General features: G+C 30.8%; 1 protein-coding gene across 1 annotated transcript in view; it reads right to left on the bottom strand.

Annotated features, from left to right (window-relative positions):
- Positions 1-603: 603 nt before the first annotated feature.
- Positions 604-16,858, bottom strand: part of LOC114327389 (proteasome subunit beta type-6) — a 41,681-nt gene continuing 25,426 nt past the window's right edge. The window contains exons 4-5 of the mRNA XM_028275986.2: positions 7,811-8,085; positions 604-799 (exon numbers count right to left, since the gene is read on the bottom strand). Coding sequence (XP_028131787.1) covers positions 672-799; positions 7,811-8,085 — 403 coding nt within the window. The 3' untranslated portion in view covers positions 604-671. The remainder of the gene's footprint in view (positions 800-7,810; positions 8,086-16,858) is intronic.

The following is a 16,858-nucleotide window of genomic DNA, read 5'->3' as shown; positions in this document are numbered from 1 at the left end:
CAGAATAAGATGAGACATCATTGGAAGTCTCTTCTTCATGCCCAAAAACATGGAACAAATTTACCTAATACTCTTTTAATGATGTAGATTGTAAATAAACATAATTACATAAAAAAAAAATCTTTTTTAAAAACTTATCAATTTTGGGGCGCCACCCCCGCTAAACGGTGGGTGAAGGGCATATATGCTGTCGCGGAACAAATTGTAGGAAATATAGTACTCTTCATATTTATATTAAGGAATTTTTTGCAAAAACGTACAGGAAGGGCTACGTTTCGCAAAAACCTCAAATTACCCCCTTTAAAGGGATGAAAATGGGTGTTCCGGGGCAAAATCTTTAAAGAAAAAGTTAGTCTCATAATAAGCACCCCTTGATATACAAGAAAAAAAAATTATTCAATAATTTACGCGAATATACAAGTAACTGTTATCCAAAAATATTCAAAACCCGAACGGAAATAACCATCGCGTATGTTGCCGGTGACGACATCGTTGTCAACTAATGTTTACATCCACTGCATGTCTCATGCGAATAAACTGTAGCATGATTAAATCTGATACTTGTTTAATTTAGGGATGTAAAAAGAGAATAAATGAACTAAATTTAGTGTAAAACTGATTTTTTTATTTTAATATATACCAAAACATACCAAAGCTTAAAAAATAATCAATTAACCTTCATAAAATTTGGGCAATTCATTTCCTAAAACAACTCTTCGTTCAATACCAGCTTCAGTGATGATCCCCAGTCTGACTACACCTCCTGAAGAACCATCTCTTGACATGGCAAGTGCCAATGCTAAAAAGAAAGATACAAACATATTAGTACCTAATGTATTTTCCTAGTAATTTAACACAAAAAATACATGAATACAATTATAACTAAAAAATGAACAACCATTTTCAATTCCGTTGCAACACAAAACTACAGCCTCATTATATTCTAGTTCAATCAGAGGGTGCAGCAAACATCTCTACCGGTTTCGAAACTTATTAGTCTTTCATCAGGAGGCACATATGCCGCTCTCTATGACCCAACCAGGACAAACCCCGGCGAGCAGTTAAGGATTGCAACGAACGAAATGGCAGGGATGCCCTAGCGGCAACTGCTAGCAAAATACTAACACTGTTACTAATAAAACAATCGTATTCTAAGGTTATTCCGTATTTATATCTAGAATAGTTATCCTAAGTATAAGGTAGATATAGAACGAAAATAATTTGTTACTAATAAACACGGTATAAGTTAGATATAAGTATTCCCACTTTATTCCGAAATAATAGTTTGGCAACGTCGCAATCTTCTGCACAAATACATAGAACAACGATATATTGTGTCAAATATGTCAATTTTGATTTTTCTCTGTAACTGACAAACCAAATTAACCTAGGCGAAAAGTTTTTTTTTTGAAAATTCGTTTATATAAAAATACCAGCTTTTCAAATCATAAAGTAGATTTAAGTCTACAGTCAATATTAACAGAGTTATTCAAATTGTTTATAAGCCAAAATTGACTCTACTTTTGTAAAATGTTTTCGGAATGATAAAAATGAGTTTTTATTGCAGTATTATTTTTTCATATGGTTTCCACAGAATTGCTGTATCATTATTATTTTCTGAACTCTTGGGATAAACAAATTGAACAAAATTTAAACTAATTGACAAATCCTCTTGAAATTTTCTGGGCATTATATAGACTATTTGACTTAACTTTTCATGCAATATCAAAGTTTTAAATTAATTTATGCAAAAGTTATAGCAAATTTTTAATTTTCGAAATTTTAGTCTTACTTTGCAATTTTCGAAGCAACAGATAATCGGATCAAAATTAAAAAACTGCCATTTTAAACCTTTGCTCACCTACTAAAAGAAGAATACTCCAAATAAGATATTTAATTACCCCATTTTTGCCTGTAGTGATTTAAACGAAAAATCAGCAATTTTTGACCCTTATTTGTTAATAACTAAAATTCTCGTCCCAATTGTGACTGGCATTTTTGTATTTAAATTGTATTAGGTATATAGTACCCAAACCACTCATCTGCAACCTGGCTGCTCAAGTTTCCCGACAAAAACCTTATTTCTCTGGACTTAAAACCCTTAGTTTAATCCTCTTTAGAAAAACGATATTTAATTCTAAATTCCATATCGGTGTATTGTGAAAATCTTTGTTCTATCTTTAAAAATTTTCCTTTTTCGTGTATTTTCTATCATGTTAATTAAATTATCAACTTCTTCGACAGCCGCAATACCGTTTAACACATTTTTTTATTATACAGGGTGTCCCGAAAAGATTGGTCATAAATTATACCTTAAATTTTGGGGTCAAAAATATGTTGATTGAACCTAACTTACCTCAGTACAAATGTGCACATAAAAAAGTTATAGCCCTTTAAAGTTACAAAATGAAAATCAATTTTTTCCAATATTTCGAAAACTATTAGAGATTTTTTATTGAAAATAGGTAAGTGGCATTCTTATGACACGAACATCTTAACAAAAAATTATAGTGAAATTCATATTATAAAAAATTTATGGGGTTTTGATCCCTTAAACCCCTCCCAAACTTTTATGTACGTTCCAATTAAATTATTATTGTGGCACCAATAGTTAGACACATTATTTTTAAAACTTTTTTGCCTCTTAGTCTTTTTTCTATATACCAGTTTTTATCGAGATGCGGCTTCTTTTTTAATATGTTTACATAAAACTTGTATGGGGGTTTCGTTCCTTTAAACCCCCAAATGTTTCTGTACGTTCCAATTAAACTTTTATTGCGGTACCATTAGTTAACACAGTGTTTTTAAAAACACAGTGTTTTTTGCCTCTTAGTGTATTTTCATATTATAAAAATGTAAATTATAGATTTTTCATATTATTACCAGATCTCTATAATCGTACTTAACCATATACAAATAGGTGGTGGATTTGACAAATATTCAAAATATCTCGATAAAAACTGGCTTTTCGAAAAAGTACTAAGAGGCAAAAAAGTTTTAAAAACACTGTGTTTAACTAATATTACTTTAATAATAATTTAATAAACTAAAAAGGGGTAGTTCCCTGGGTTGGCTGTATACCTTATAGCTAAACAAACTGGAACATGAAGTAAAAACCACTTCTATGTAAAAGGTATATTTACTAAAAATTTTTAAAATCACAATGGATTCAATAAAATGAGTTCATCAGAACGTTTTCAAACCTATCGGTCCATCATCAGTGAATTTGAATACTTGCAAAATAGCCCCAGAACCAAACAATGGTTGTGATTATAAATAAATCTACATTGTTAAAATAAAATTAAAATGGCTAAACGCCGAAGTTCAGGGATTAAACCTCTGGGAACAGTAGTCATCGTTGACCGAAGATGGTTGATTGGGTCCTCGGGTAGAGTTTCACCACGTTCCCAGAGGTTTAATCCCTGAACATCGGCGTTTAGCCATTTTAATTTTATTTTAACATAATGTAGATTTATTTATAATCACAACCATTGTTTGGTTCTCGGGCTATTTTGCAAGTATTCAAATTCACTGATGATGGACCGATAGGTTTGAAAACGTTCTGATAACTCATTTTATTGAATCCATTGGGATTTTAAAATTTTTTAGTAAATATACCTTTTACATATAAGTGATTTTTACTTCATGTTCCAGTTTGAATAATTTAATAAGAACATACACAAAAGTTTAGGGGGGTTTAAGGGAACAAAACCCCCATAAAATTTTTATGGGGTGCACAAATTTTACTATATTTTTTTGTTAAGATGTACCCGCCATAAGAATGCCACACGTCTATTTTCAATAAAAAATCTCTAATAGTTTTCGAAATATTGAAAAAAATTGATTTTCATTTTGTAACTTCAAAGGGCTATAACTTTTTTATGTGCACATTTGTACTAAGGTAAGTTGGATTCAATCAACATATTTTTGACCCCAGAATCTGTGGTATAATTTATGACCAATCTTTTCGGGACACCCTGTATAATAATTACTCACAAAACAAATCAAAAGATAATATATTTTTGCCTTTGATGACATTGACAGTCATAAAATAAGTTATACTAGACTTAAACAAGGGTGTGGGTCGGTATAATTTTGGACTAAATTCTTATACCAAGTATAACCTATATCTGTTATTCCATGTTTATTGGTAGTGATTTTGCCTATACCTGTTTTATTCTCAGTATAACTTTTATACCCCAGGTTGTGGGTGAAAAATAGGTCGATTTCAGGATATAATTCAGGAATTTTTGAAACCTATCAGGTGTTATAAAGGACGAAGCCAGGAATAACTTCTACTAAAATGTACCCAAAAATATTGTGCGCTTTTTTTTAATTGCGATTTTCATTTGTTAAATTTGCAACTTTTATTGATTTTTAATTTTTTAGCTTAGGATATTGATTTTAGAGAAAAACTTTTTAATAGAAAGTTGTAGTAAATTAAAAAACCTACAATTTGAGCTATGGTAAGTTTAATTTCGTTAATTGGTTATTGCAAAACAGCCTGCGAAAGGTCCAAAATGACCGTTTTTTACAACTGCATTATTTATTGTACAAATAATTTTTTTTTATTTTTTAAAGCTTTAAAATCAAGATCTTCAAATTCCAAACATAAAAAAAAATTGTAAAGCCAGATTAACGAATTTGTTGTTTAGATATTATAAATTGTTTATCCCAAGAGGTCAAATGTCGAAGGCTATAACTTTTTGAAAAAAAAATCGTAGAAAGTTAGTGAAACATCCAATATCCTTCGAAAGATTTATATTTTCATATTCTGATGTAAATAAATGCGTAACATATTTTTAAACCTCTAATTTTTGGGTTTGAAAATAAGGGGGCAAATTTCGTTATAAACATTTAGAGCTGAAGCGGCCCTGTACATCCTATGAGTTTTTAACTTACAGATTATTGTTGCTAAAGATGAAACAAAGATTTATAAAAAAATAAAAAATTTCTACGACTAACTGAAACCGAGCTAAATGTTGGGCTTGAAAATAAGGGGGCACTTTTCGTTATAAACATTTAGAGCCGAAGCATCCTATGAGTTTCTAACTTACAGATTATTGTTGCTGAAGACAAAACGAAGATTTATAAAAAAATAAAAATTTTCTACAACCAACTGAAGATTTGCTTCTACAAGCCGAGATAATTGTTTTCTTTTTTCTTAAGTCGTAGTGTCTTTATTTATAACAATTAAGAAATTATTTTACAGTCATTGACTAAAGAAAGACTTATATTATCTTAAAATAAAAATTATTATAAAATATAATTATATTTAATTATTAAAAATTATTTTTAAAATCAGTGCTTTTGCAAGCGGCCGAATTTTGCAAATCGCCCGGCTCGCTTCAAATCCGCGCGGTCGGAAAATTTTCACGTAACTTGTATTAAATTTTGACAGAAAACAATTTAATAATATTACCGTAATAATATACAATCTATTTACCACTGTATTTGTTTTTCTTGATAAACTTTTATGTGAAATTTCATTTCTGAAGAAATAATATTACAAAAATGATACATATATATGAAATATATAACTATATTTTAAATTTTTTCATTGTTATATAAATATAATAATAATAATGTTACTTCTTACTATAATATACATAAAACTTTTTCTTCTTGTAGTGACTATTCTTTTTGGATTTCACATATAAAAGTTTAAAAAGAAAAACAAATACAGTGGTAAATAGACTGTATATTATAATGGTAATATTATTAAATTGTTTTCTGCCATTTAATACAAGTTACGTAAAAATTTTCCGAGGCGCGGATTTGAAGCGAGCCGGGCGATTTGCAAAATTCGGCCGCATGCAAAAGCACCGATTTAAAAAATAATTTTTAATAATTAAATATAATTATATTTTATAATAATTTTTATTTTAAGATAATATAAGTCTTTCTTTAGTCAATGACTGTAAAATAATTTCTTAATTGTTATAAATAAAGGCACTATGATTTAAGAAAAAAAAAAACAATTATCTCGGCTTCAGTTGGTTGTAGAAAATTTTAATTTTTTTATAAATCTTCGTTTCGTCTTTAGCAACAATAATCTGTAAGTTAGAAACTCATAGGATATACAGGGCCGCTTCAGCTCTAAATGTTTATAAAGAAATTTGCCCCCTTATTTGCAAACCCAAAAATTATCTCGGCTTCAGTTGGTCGTAGAAATTTTTTATTTTTTTATAAACCTTCGTTCTATCTTCAGCAACAATAATATGTAAGTTAAAAACTCATAGGATGTACAGGGCCGCTTCAGCTCTAAATGTTTATATCGAAATTTGCCCCCTTATTTTCAAATCCAAAAATTAGAGGTTTAAAAATGTTTTACGCATTTATTTACATCAGAATATGAAAACATAACTCTTTCGAAGGAGATTGGATGTTTCACCAACTTTCTATGATTTTTTTTTTCAAAAAGTTATAGCCTTCGACATTTGACCTCTTGGGATAAACAATTTATAATATCTAAGCAACAAATTCGTTAATCTGGCTTTACAATTTTTTTTTATGTTTGGAATTGAAAGATCTTCATTTTAAAGCTTTAAAAAATAAAAAAAAATATTTGTACAATAAATAATGCAATTGTAAAAAACGGCCATTTTGGACCTTTCGCAGGCTGTTTTGCAATAACCAATTAACGAAATTAAACTTACCATAGCTCAAATTGTAGGTTTTTTAATTTACTACAACTTTCTATTTAAAAGTTTTTCTCTAAAATCAATATCCTAAGCTACAAAATTAAAAATCAATAAAAATTGCAAATTTAACAAATGAAAATCGCGATTTAAAAAAAAGCGCACAATATTTTTGGTTACATTTTAGTAGAAGTTATTCCTGGCATCGTCCTTTACAACACCTGATAGGTTTCAAAAATTCCTGAATTATATCACGTTTTTTCACCCACAGCCTGGGGTATTATACTTGGTTTATTAGTAACAGTGTTAGTTTTCAATCTAATAGCACATAAAATAACACTAAAAATATTACTCTACATCCCACCAGAATGAAAACAATGGGAACCTTCTCTGGTTACACCTCCGAGGCTTCTAAAATTTGCAAGCAGTTCCGGCGCTAGGGTATAAAGTGCCCGAGTGCAAAACTAGCATAGGCGCCCTTCGTTTTTTTTAATTAGTATTTTGTATAACACCAACAGAAAAAAGCTCATTTTGGCGCCCCTTAAACAGAGGCGCCCGCCTGCAGTGCATCCCTTGCAGGCCCGTTATGGCCGGCCCTGTTTGCAAGCCATAACGGATGCTGAGACTAAAGAATATGAGGGAATTTTACCATTTATAATTCACGTCCCATCTGCTCAGCGCGGTAGAAGATCTGCGAAAGAAGTATTGGCAAACCAAAAAAAAAAATGGTGCGATAATTTAAACAATTTAGGAGGCTAATATTGAAAAAAAAACAGGCTTTAAAGCCTACATACAAGAAGGAAGAAGAAAAATTTAAAAGCAGAATGAAAGATTACATTATTAACCGAGGGCCGAAGGTCCCTGAAAACTTCTAAAATGTTTATTTTAATAAGTTATAGGGGTGAAAAAGAAGAGAAAATTGAGTGTGATTTTTAATTTCAAATATCTCATTCAAAAAATACTTTTTATTTATTCTAAGGGACTTTCGGCCCTCGGTAATGATGTAATCTTTCATCCCGCGTTTAAATTTTCCAAAAATATTTAGTTCTTCCAGGATTTGAAAAAAAAATGAATGCATTTACAATACATTGGTTCAAAATTGTGTGCCTACACCCTTAATGCAGAAACGTTTATAACGTATTTATATAATTTGTAACAAAATTACTTACTATTTGTGACAAACTTCACACATTCTTCCTTGCTCATATTGGGCTTGAAGTTGGCATCTACGTAACCATAAACATAACTGGAACCTGATCCTCCGATTGACACTTCTTGTCTAACACACATCCCACCAATTGGTATGGAATATACTTGTCCGCCTTTCTTTTTATCCCAACCTGCTACCAGTATACCAGCCATTAGCGAATCTCTATAATTGTAGCAAAGTTCTTGGAAAATGGCGGCACCTACTTGTACTTTGGGTTCTTCACCAAGTTCCATACTATTAAAAGAAGAAACGTTAATTTGAAACGAAGTTTTATAATAATATGCAAAAATTTCAATATAATAGTAGAACAGAAGTATCCATCTATCTAAAAGAATCATAATTAAAGGAGTCTGTGCATGTGCAATAAACTCTTCATTGGTTAGATTCACACAAGATTACAAATACAATGCCATGTCTGTGGATGGTCTTTGTGGAACAAATAAAAAACGGACCGAGTTGCCAAGAACAGTGCCTTCTAGCTAAAGCACTAGTGCATTTAAAGCAGCATAAGAACCCAAATCACCCAAACTATGCCATTTTTTAAGGTATAGTCTGTTCGCTAAACTCAGACGCAACTTTCTAGATATTTTAGTCGGTAATTATGACAATTTTAGTAAAATTGGCAAAAAATAATTACTAAATAGTTAATAATCACTAAATAGTTAGTAATTTTGCCAATTTTTGCAAAATTAACAACAAAAAAATTATCGACTAAAATATCTAGCCAGTTGCGTCTGAGTTTAGCGAACCGACTATATATGAAAGATTCGTCCTACATCCCTTATAAAACATAGCCGACCATAATTCCATCAAATAGCCACACGAAAATAAACAAATAAGTACAGGACTTGCCAGGGCCCCCGTAAGGGTAACTGACGCCTGTGTGCAAAAAAGGATTTTGGCGCCCCTTAATGCATTTTGGATCATGTTTTTCTATTTATTTTTTGAAGGAAGGTAGGTAGGTAGGTAGGTACTAGGTAGGTAGGTGCTTAAAATAAAGCAAAAAACTGAACCTTAGAAGTCATATTTATAGTCCAGTCACTCACGGTAAAATATTGCAAAACCTCAAAATTTTAAAGAATTGCTTGGCATTGACATGGAATTTGGCATACACATACCTAACATGTTAAAAAAAGTGATATTGTGCGGATGTGTGCTTTTGCCCTGGATGTGAGTTTCACCCCTTCTCGGGGGTAAAAAACATAGAAATGTTCAAAAAAGGAATTGGATAAAATGACTAATTTTAAGCAACTTTTGTTCTATAAAGGTTTTTCAGTAAGTTCAGTAAGTATTTTATCGAACAAAATGTTCTTACCAAAAATAAGCTTATAAAAAGTGAAAGTGAAACATTCTTTTTTGGTTTTTACGTTTATAACTTCAAAAGTAAGTAAGTTACGCTAAAAATAATGATGGTCCCTTTTTTGATAAAAAAAATGGTGAAAATCACCCCCTAATTAGCGTCCCAAATGAAATTAATCGTTACCGCTTCACTACAAGTTACTTATGTATTGTTTATATGATCTGAAGTTTCATCGGTTGAAAGTGGTTTTTTTGAAAAGGCTGTTCTAGTCAAAAGGGCTTGAACGAGTCGTTAATCACGGGTGTATGCAAATTTTGAACATCCATATCTTAACAAATTTTTGTTTTACAGGAAAACAAAAAATCCAAAATATTCAAAATAGAAAAACCTACATTTTTTACTTCGTGAGATTTTTGGTATCACCAATCATTTTTAAGCTATTTTAAAAAAGCAATTTATTGCAAGATAAAAAAAATTTGTCCAAAACATTTTTTTTGCCAAAAAAGGGACCAACTTTATTTTGAGCATAACTTACTTACTTTTAATGCTAGAAACTTTTTTAAAGAACAAATGAAGCTTGTTTTAAACACTATAAAGAAGTTTTAATGAGTTTTCCCCGAAAAGTGCTTCATTTTTTGGTTATTTCACGTTGAAATATTCGATTTGGAATTTGAAGAATAAGAACCTACTTTTCATTAGCTACAACTACTGTGCTTCTACTGGGTTTACAGACTTCATATGCCAGCCATTTTTTAAACTTTTTGTAAGCTATTTTTTTGATAAGAGCATTTTTTTCGATAAAATACTTACTTTTTGAGTTATTCTGGAAAAACCGTCTAACAGGGTTTTTGTTAAAAAATGAACATAATCATTCGCAAATAACTCGAAAAGTATTAACCTAGTGAAAAAATTCTATAGAAACAAAGTTCCTTAGAATTACTCAGTTTATCAAATTCCAGGCTTAACGTATGTTTTTCACCCCCGAGAAGAGGTGGAACCCACCCCCAGTGCAAAAGCACACATCCGCACAATATCACTTTTTTTCTTTGACTTGTTAGCTATGTGTATTTATGTATGCCAATGTGTATTTCATGTCAATGCAAGCGGTTCTTTAAAATTCACAGCAAAAACCGTGAGTAAATGGACTATTATTTGTACACTAAAATATCAAAATGAAACAAACATAATAAAATCATAACAAAATAAATTAAATTGCCTGACTTCCGATATGGTCTTGCATATAGGAATCGGCAGTAACTGGATGATATACCTACTAATAAAATTTTGTGTGTATTTATTATACCTTCGTCTCCTTTATCTAATATTTCACAACCATGAAAGTTAATTTCGACCAATCCATCTCTTTCCCTTCACTTTTTCTTGTATTATAAGGCGAAGTAGATGGAATTTAGGTCTTCTAATTATTATATGGCCGAAGTATTCTGTTTTTCTCATGTTTTTCTTTTATTTATACGTAATCCTATTTAATTTCTCAACTTTTATTTTAAAATTAATTTTTGTTTTTCTTTTGTTTGTTTTTTTTTTCAAATTTTTTGCAATTTTGTACCCTGAGTTTTGGCGCCCCTAAAGGATGGCGCCCGTGTGCATTGCACACTTTGCACATATGGTAGCGGGGGCCCTGGGACTTGCACTCGAGCTCGTCCTATAATACAGTGAGTCACATAAATCTGTTGTCAAAACTCTATGATAGTTCATAGATTACCACCTAGTAAAAATTTTCGTGATTGATGCAAAATAGGAAATTGTATGTCATGATGGCGGGAAAAATGAGTCGATAGAGAAGAAAAACTAGTGGCCTGGCTCAGGATAGTGACATGCCCCTCCCCATCCTCTTTAATATATATGTTACAGTTCAAGTTGATTATCCAGTTGGAGTTGACTATTCCTAGTTCGAGTCAACTCAAACGGCTGGTTTTAGTAAAAGTTGATTATAAATATAAAATGAAGATTTTTATTCAACATTTACTAGTAAAAGTAGACTCCAACTAGTTAAAGTATAGGTACTCTTCCTAATGCCATTTAGTAATAGTTGATTCACACAAACAACCGATTCTAGAAATTAAATGTTACTGGATAATAGGCCAGGAAATGAAGCATTTTGCCTCGCAATTTTTTCGTTTATCATAAATAAATAAAAAAAAATACATAAAAAAATGAAAAATTAGATATAGGTATATAAAATAGTTCTTTGTAAAATTGGAGCAGGATTGTGATTGGATACATACCTGAACAAATCAGTAGAAAGCAGGAAGCACTCCTTTGGAGCTTCCGCATAAATAATACAAATAATCCCAAAAAGGTAAGATGGCGAATGGACATTGACTCCGAAGCCAATAATGCTCAAACACACACACACACACAACTTGAAATTTACACAGAAGGTAGGGAATAGCCCAAGGATCATTTTCTATATCATGCCGCTAACTTGAAATTTTCACAAAGGTAGGGAATAGCCCAAGGATCATTTTCTATATCATGCCGCTGTACGCTAAAACCTTAGAGGTAGTTGCACCCCATCTCGAGGGCTGGAATTTTTCATTACATTTTAACCAGGGAAATCGATGGAAAATGTAATTCTAAGAAAAAAAAGTTCTTTACGTTTTCTTCGTAAAACTAATATTTTTCGAGTTATTCGCGGTTGAAAGTAAGTTTTTCGACGAAAAAATCGACTTTTTTAGAGGGTTTTTTGAGAATAACTCAAAAACTATACAGTAAATAAAAAACTGTAGCTTTAAAATTTTTTTTATAATTTTTCTACAACCAATACAAACTGAGATACGGCATGTTATAGGTTTAGTCTGGGCTGATTACCGGAGAATAGGCCATTTTTGGGAAAAGTTATTTACCAGCAATTTTATTGCTGGAATCGAATTATAAGATCCTATATATTAATAATATAGGTACGCAAAGTCCTTTGATAGTATGCTACTTTTTTTATAAACAAAATGGCGCACGAAAATCGTGTTTTTTTCAATTATTGCTTTATAACTCCGAAGATTTTAACTTTACAACAAAAATAACAAAATAAAAATTCACCGTGATTAAATTCTGCATAGAGACGCATTTTTTCCGATCTGCTCCGACGAAAATTTTCCTCGGAAAATGCGGGTTTTCCCAACAAAACCTTTAATTTTCAAATAAAGTTTTAGATAAGTAATTATCTACCAATAATTAAATAATTTGGTGACTTAAAAGCCTTTTTGGTTTAGATTATAGTTCCAGAAGCTGATGAAAATTAAACGAATATTTTAGCAACAATTCAATTGTTAATTAATAATTTACGGTCGCAATAATAACCAAAATAATTATGATACACTGATCAAGCTTTGAAATCTTATAAAGAAGAGATGTCTATTTAATATTTTGTCGACAAAATATGAATTTTTTATTTTTTTGCATAATCTTTAAATGTTAAAAAAAATAGTTATAAACAAATTAACGTTTCTCAGAAAGTTTTTATTATATTATAATTTTAAAAAATAGCTAAAATGCGCATTTTAAATATCTTTAATATGAATGCTTTTAAACTTTTTTGCAACCATTTGTAAAAAAGTTATGAAACAGCAAAGTAAACATACGATTACTACTGTGTTTATATATTTTTTTAATTCTTTCAAAGCGTAGAAGTGACTTTGAAGTACAAGCTAATTATTTACAAAAAAATATCGATTCTCAGTTTAATGGTTATATATTAATTAAAGATTATAAATATATTTTTTTGTAATTTACACGCGCGAAAGTAGAGTAACACAGTACTGTAGCTAAAATTTTCACTCTGAGCGACGACCAGCCGCGTGATGTACACTTTTAATAAATAATGCATGCTGCGTGTCAGTCGCTTCGAGTGAACATTTTAGCTCCGACTCTGTATCAGGCCTACGTTTGCGCTAAAAATTACAAAAAAAAGTATTTTTAATCTTTGATTAAAATATAACCATTGGACTAATTTTTGACATTCTTTGTGAGTAATTAGGTTGTACCATAGACTCACTTTTAAGCTTTGAAACAATTAAAACAAATTATAAACAACGGAGATTTCGTATATTTACTTTGCTGGATAATATATAGGATCTTATAATTCGATTCCAGCAATAAAATTGCTGGTAAATTACCTTTCTTTGTACTTTACTAATTAGACCAGCGTATATAACTATTTTTTTTTCAATATTTAAAGATTATGCAAAAAAAAGAAAAATTTATATTTTGTCGATAAAATATTAAATAAGCATCTCATCTTTATAATCTTTATAAGTTTGATCAATGTATCATGATTATTTTGGTTATTATTGCGATCGCAATTTGTTAATTAACAATTGAATTGTTGCTAAAATATTCGTTTAATTTTCACCGGCTTCTGGAATTACAATCTATACCAAGAAAGCTTTGATGTCACTAAGTTATTTAATTATTGATTAATAATTACTTACCTAAAACTTTATTTGAAAATTAGAGTTTTTGTTAGGAAAACCCGCATTTTCCGAGGAAAATTTTCGTCGGAGCAAATCGTGAAAAACATATCTCTATGCAGAATTTAATTGCGGTGAATTTTTATTAAGGTGTTCTAGTTGTAAAGTTAAAATCTTCGGAGTTATAGAGCAATAATTGAAAAAAATATGATTTTTCGGCGCCATTTTGTTTATTAAAAAAGTAGCACACTATCTGCGGACTTTGCATACCTATATTATTAATATATAGGATCTTATAATTCGATTCCAGCAATAAAATTGCTGGTAAATAACTTTTCCATGAATTTTGCTAATTAGCCCAGAGTAGTTAGTTTTTTTCGTCAAACGCATAATTTGAAATATTGAAAGCCAAATAACGGAAAAACTTTGCATTTTTCGAGGAAAACTTACAGAATATTTTTTTAAGTATACAATTAGACCTTTAAAAAAAAGTTTCTAGCATAAAAATTGATCAAATATCTTATGATCAAAATAAGGTCGGTAAAATTGATCTTCGGCCTTCTGTAATTCTTTTTATACAGGGTGGGCCAAAGAAAACAGTCCACCTCGATATTTGGCAGTATTTATTAGATTTTACGGAAATGACGAAAGAGATCGATTTTTGATCTAATGGGGACACATTTTTACGGTATATACATCTATCATTTGTCAACCCCCTCACTTCCCCATTTCCCACCCCTTTATTTAAATAGGGAATAGGGGTCGTGTGCTAGCACATTTGAAAGGTTTATTCAATTCTCTATTCAGTAATATCAACATTGACATAATTATTTATACAGGGTGTAAAAGAAAAATTATTTTGAATTAAATTAATTGACACAAAAAGAAGAATGTATGTAATTTATTTAACTCAAAATACATTCTACTGCTGTATAAATAAACATTGTTTGTTGCTTGAAACTTGAAACAGCTTGAACATTGAAATTAAGCAAAAAGCAATGTTTATTTATCAAAAAACATTTTTTTCTGTTTTGTGACAGCAGTAGAATGTATTCTGAATTAAACAAATTACATACATTCTTCTTTTTGTGTCAATTAATTTAATTAAATTTTTTTTCTTGGACACCCTGTATAAAAATTATGGTAATGTTTATATTACTGAATAGAGAATTAAATAACCTTTCAAATGAGCTAGTACACAATCCCTATTCCCGATTTAAAAATAAGGGGGTGGAGTAAAGGGGGTTGACAAATGACAAATGTATGTACCGTAAAAATGTGTCCCCCTTAGATCAAAAATCGACCTGTTTCGTCATTTCCTTAAAATCTAATAAATACTTCAAAATATCGAGTTGGACTGTTTTCTTTGGCACACTCTGTATATTATGTATTATCAATACACCCAAGAAGTTTGACCTATTTAAAATTTAGAAAAATTGGAGTTTAAAGATAAAATAATTTTTTGCAATTTCGTAATTGTGTGAGATTATTATACTTGTATAATCAACATTTACTGAATCGATCCAGGAATAGTCAACTCAAACTAGTAAAAGTTGAATTAAATTTTTCAAATCAACTTTTACTGCTCGTTTTAGTTGGAGTTGACTCGAACTAGGAATAGTCAACTCTAACTGAGAATCAACTTGAACTGTAACATATACACACATAACTCAATCACTGCACAAGAAAGAATCTTTCAAGAAGTGGAAGACAAACTAGAACAGACCCTTGATACCATGCTGAACTGCTATTCTGGCAGTAAAGAACCCTCTCACAAAATCAAAACTGGTGAGGTACTGCAAAAGATCTCCTCAACAACCTGGCAAAAGACAATAAAGTGTCTAATATGGGTGCCGGGTCATGAAGGGGTGCAAGGGAATGAATGAGCAGATATATTGGCGAACCAACGCTCAGGAAACCTTTGAAGGCCCAGAACCTTTCTGTGAAATAACTAAAGATGCTATGAAAAATGAGCATCATCAAAATAAATGGAGAGCTACTCAAGAGAAAATCCAGATTAAAAAAATAATCAAGAATATTGATAAAAAAACTCTAGAAAAATTTGATAAACCTCAATAAAGAAGAGATCAAAATGGTCACTAAAATGGTGACTGGACATTGCTGTTTAAGCAACCACCTATACAAACTAGGTAAGATGAATGAACCATGGTGCACAAAGTGTGAAATGTAAGAAGAGACTGTCATACACATACTATGGCATTTCACTGTGCTAAGTGATGTAATGCAGGAATTCACTCATCAACTGAAATTTGAACCAGAAGAGATCCTAAAATTACCAATAAGAACTACTGTTGGTTGTTCGTTGAAGTCACAGGACTCTAATAATTAGAGTATAATAGTATGATATAATTGATCCAAATAATGGCATAACCCAGACATCCAATGTGAAAGTTATCCTCCAACACCAAATTGTTCTATATGGTCCACATAATGTTCAGAAAAAGTCACGCCATTTTGAGTGTCGGGTTTGGGGGGGGGGGAGAGAAATCGGAAAATTCGTAGTTTTTTAGGTTTTTCGTCAATATTTCTAACACTATGCGGTTTAGCATGAACAACCTTCTATACAAAAATGTTCTACATTAAATTTGCAATAAAAACGGTCCTATGCATAATCCTTCTAAAATGAACGGTTCCAAAGTTACGGAGGCAGTATAGTATAATTGGTCCAAATAAGGCCTAACCCAGACATCTAAAGTAAAAGTTTTCCTCCAACACCAAATTGTTCTATATGGTCCAAATATTGTTCAGTAAAAAGTTACACCATTTTGAGCGTCCGGTTTGGGAGGGAGATGGGGGAGAAGTCGGTAAATTAGTAGTTTTTTTTACGTTTTTCGTCAATATTTCTAAAACTATGCTTTAGCGTAAACAATGGTCTATACAAAAATGTTTTACATAAAATTTAAAACAAAAAAGGTTCTATACATAACTGTTATAAAATCAACGGTTCTAGAGTTACGGAGGGTGAAAAGTGGAGGTTTTCGATACTTTTTATATTATCTGGGCAATTGATGATGATTTTGGGTGGTGAGGTTGACGTTTCTTCAAGGGCTTATCACTAACATATCATTGGCCACTGAAATAGCAAATTTTATTTACAAAACACAATCCTGTTAAAGAAAATTTCTATAAATTGCCCAAAGAATATAAAAAGTATCGAAAACCTCCACTTTTACCCTCCATAACTCTCTAACCGTTGATTTTATCAATTTTATCAGTTTAACAATTATGTATAGGACCTTTTTTGTTTTAAATTTCACGT

This window comes from Diabrotica virgifera, chromosome 4 (genome assembly GCF_917563875.1).
Source record: "Diabrotica virgifera virgifera chromosome 4, PGI_DIABVI_V3a".
Taxonomy (NCBI): Eukaryota; Metazoa; Arthropoda; class Insecta; order Coleoptera; family Chrysomelidae; genus Diabrotica; species Diabrotica virgifera.
Note: the sequence above shows the minus strand (reverse complement) of the source record. Positions and strands in the feature narration are given on the sequence as shown.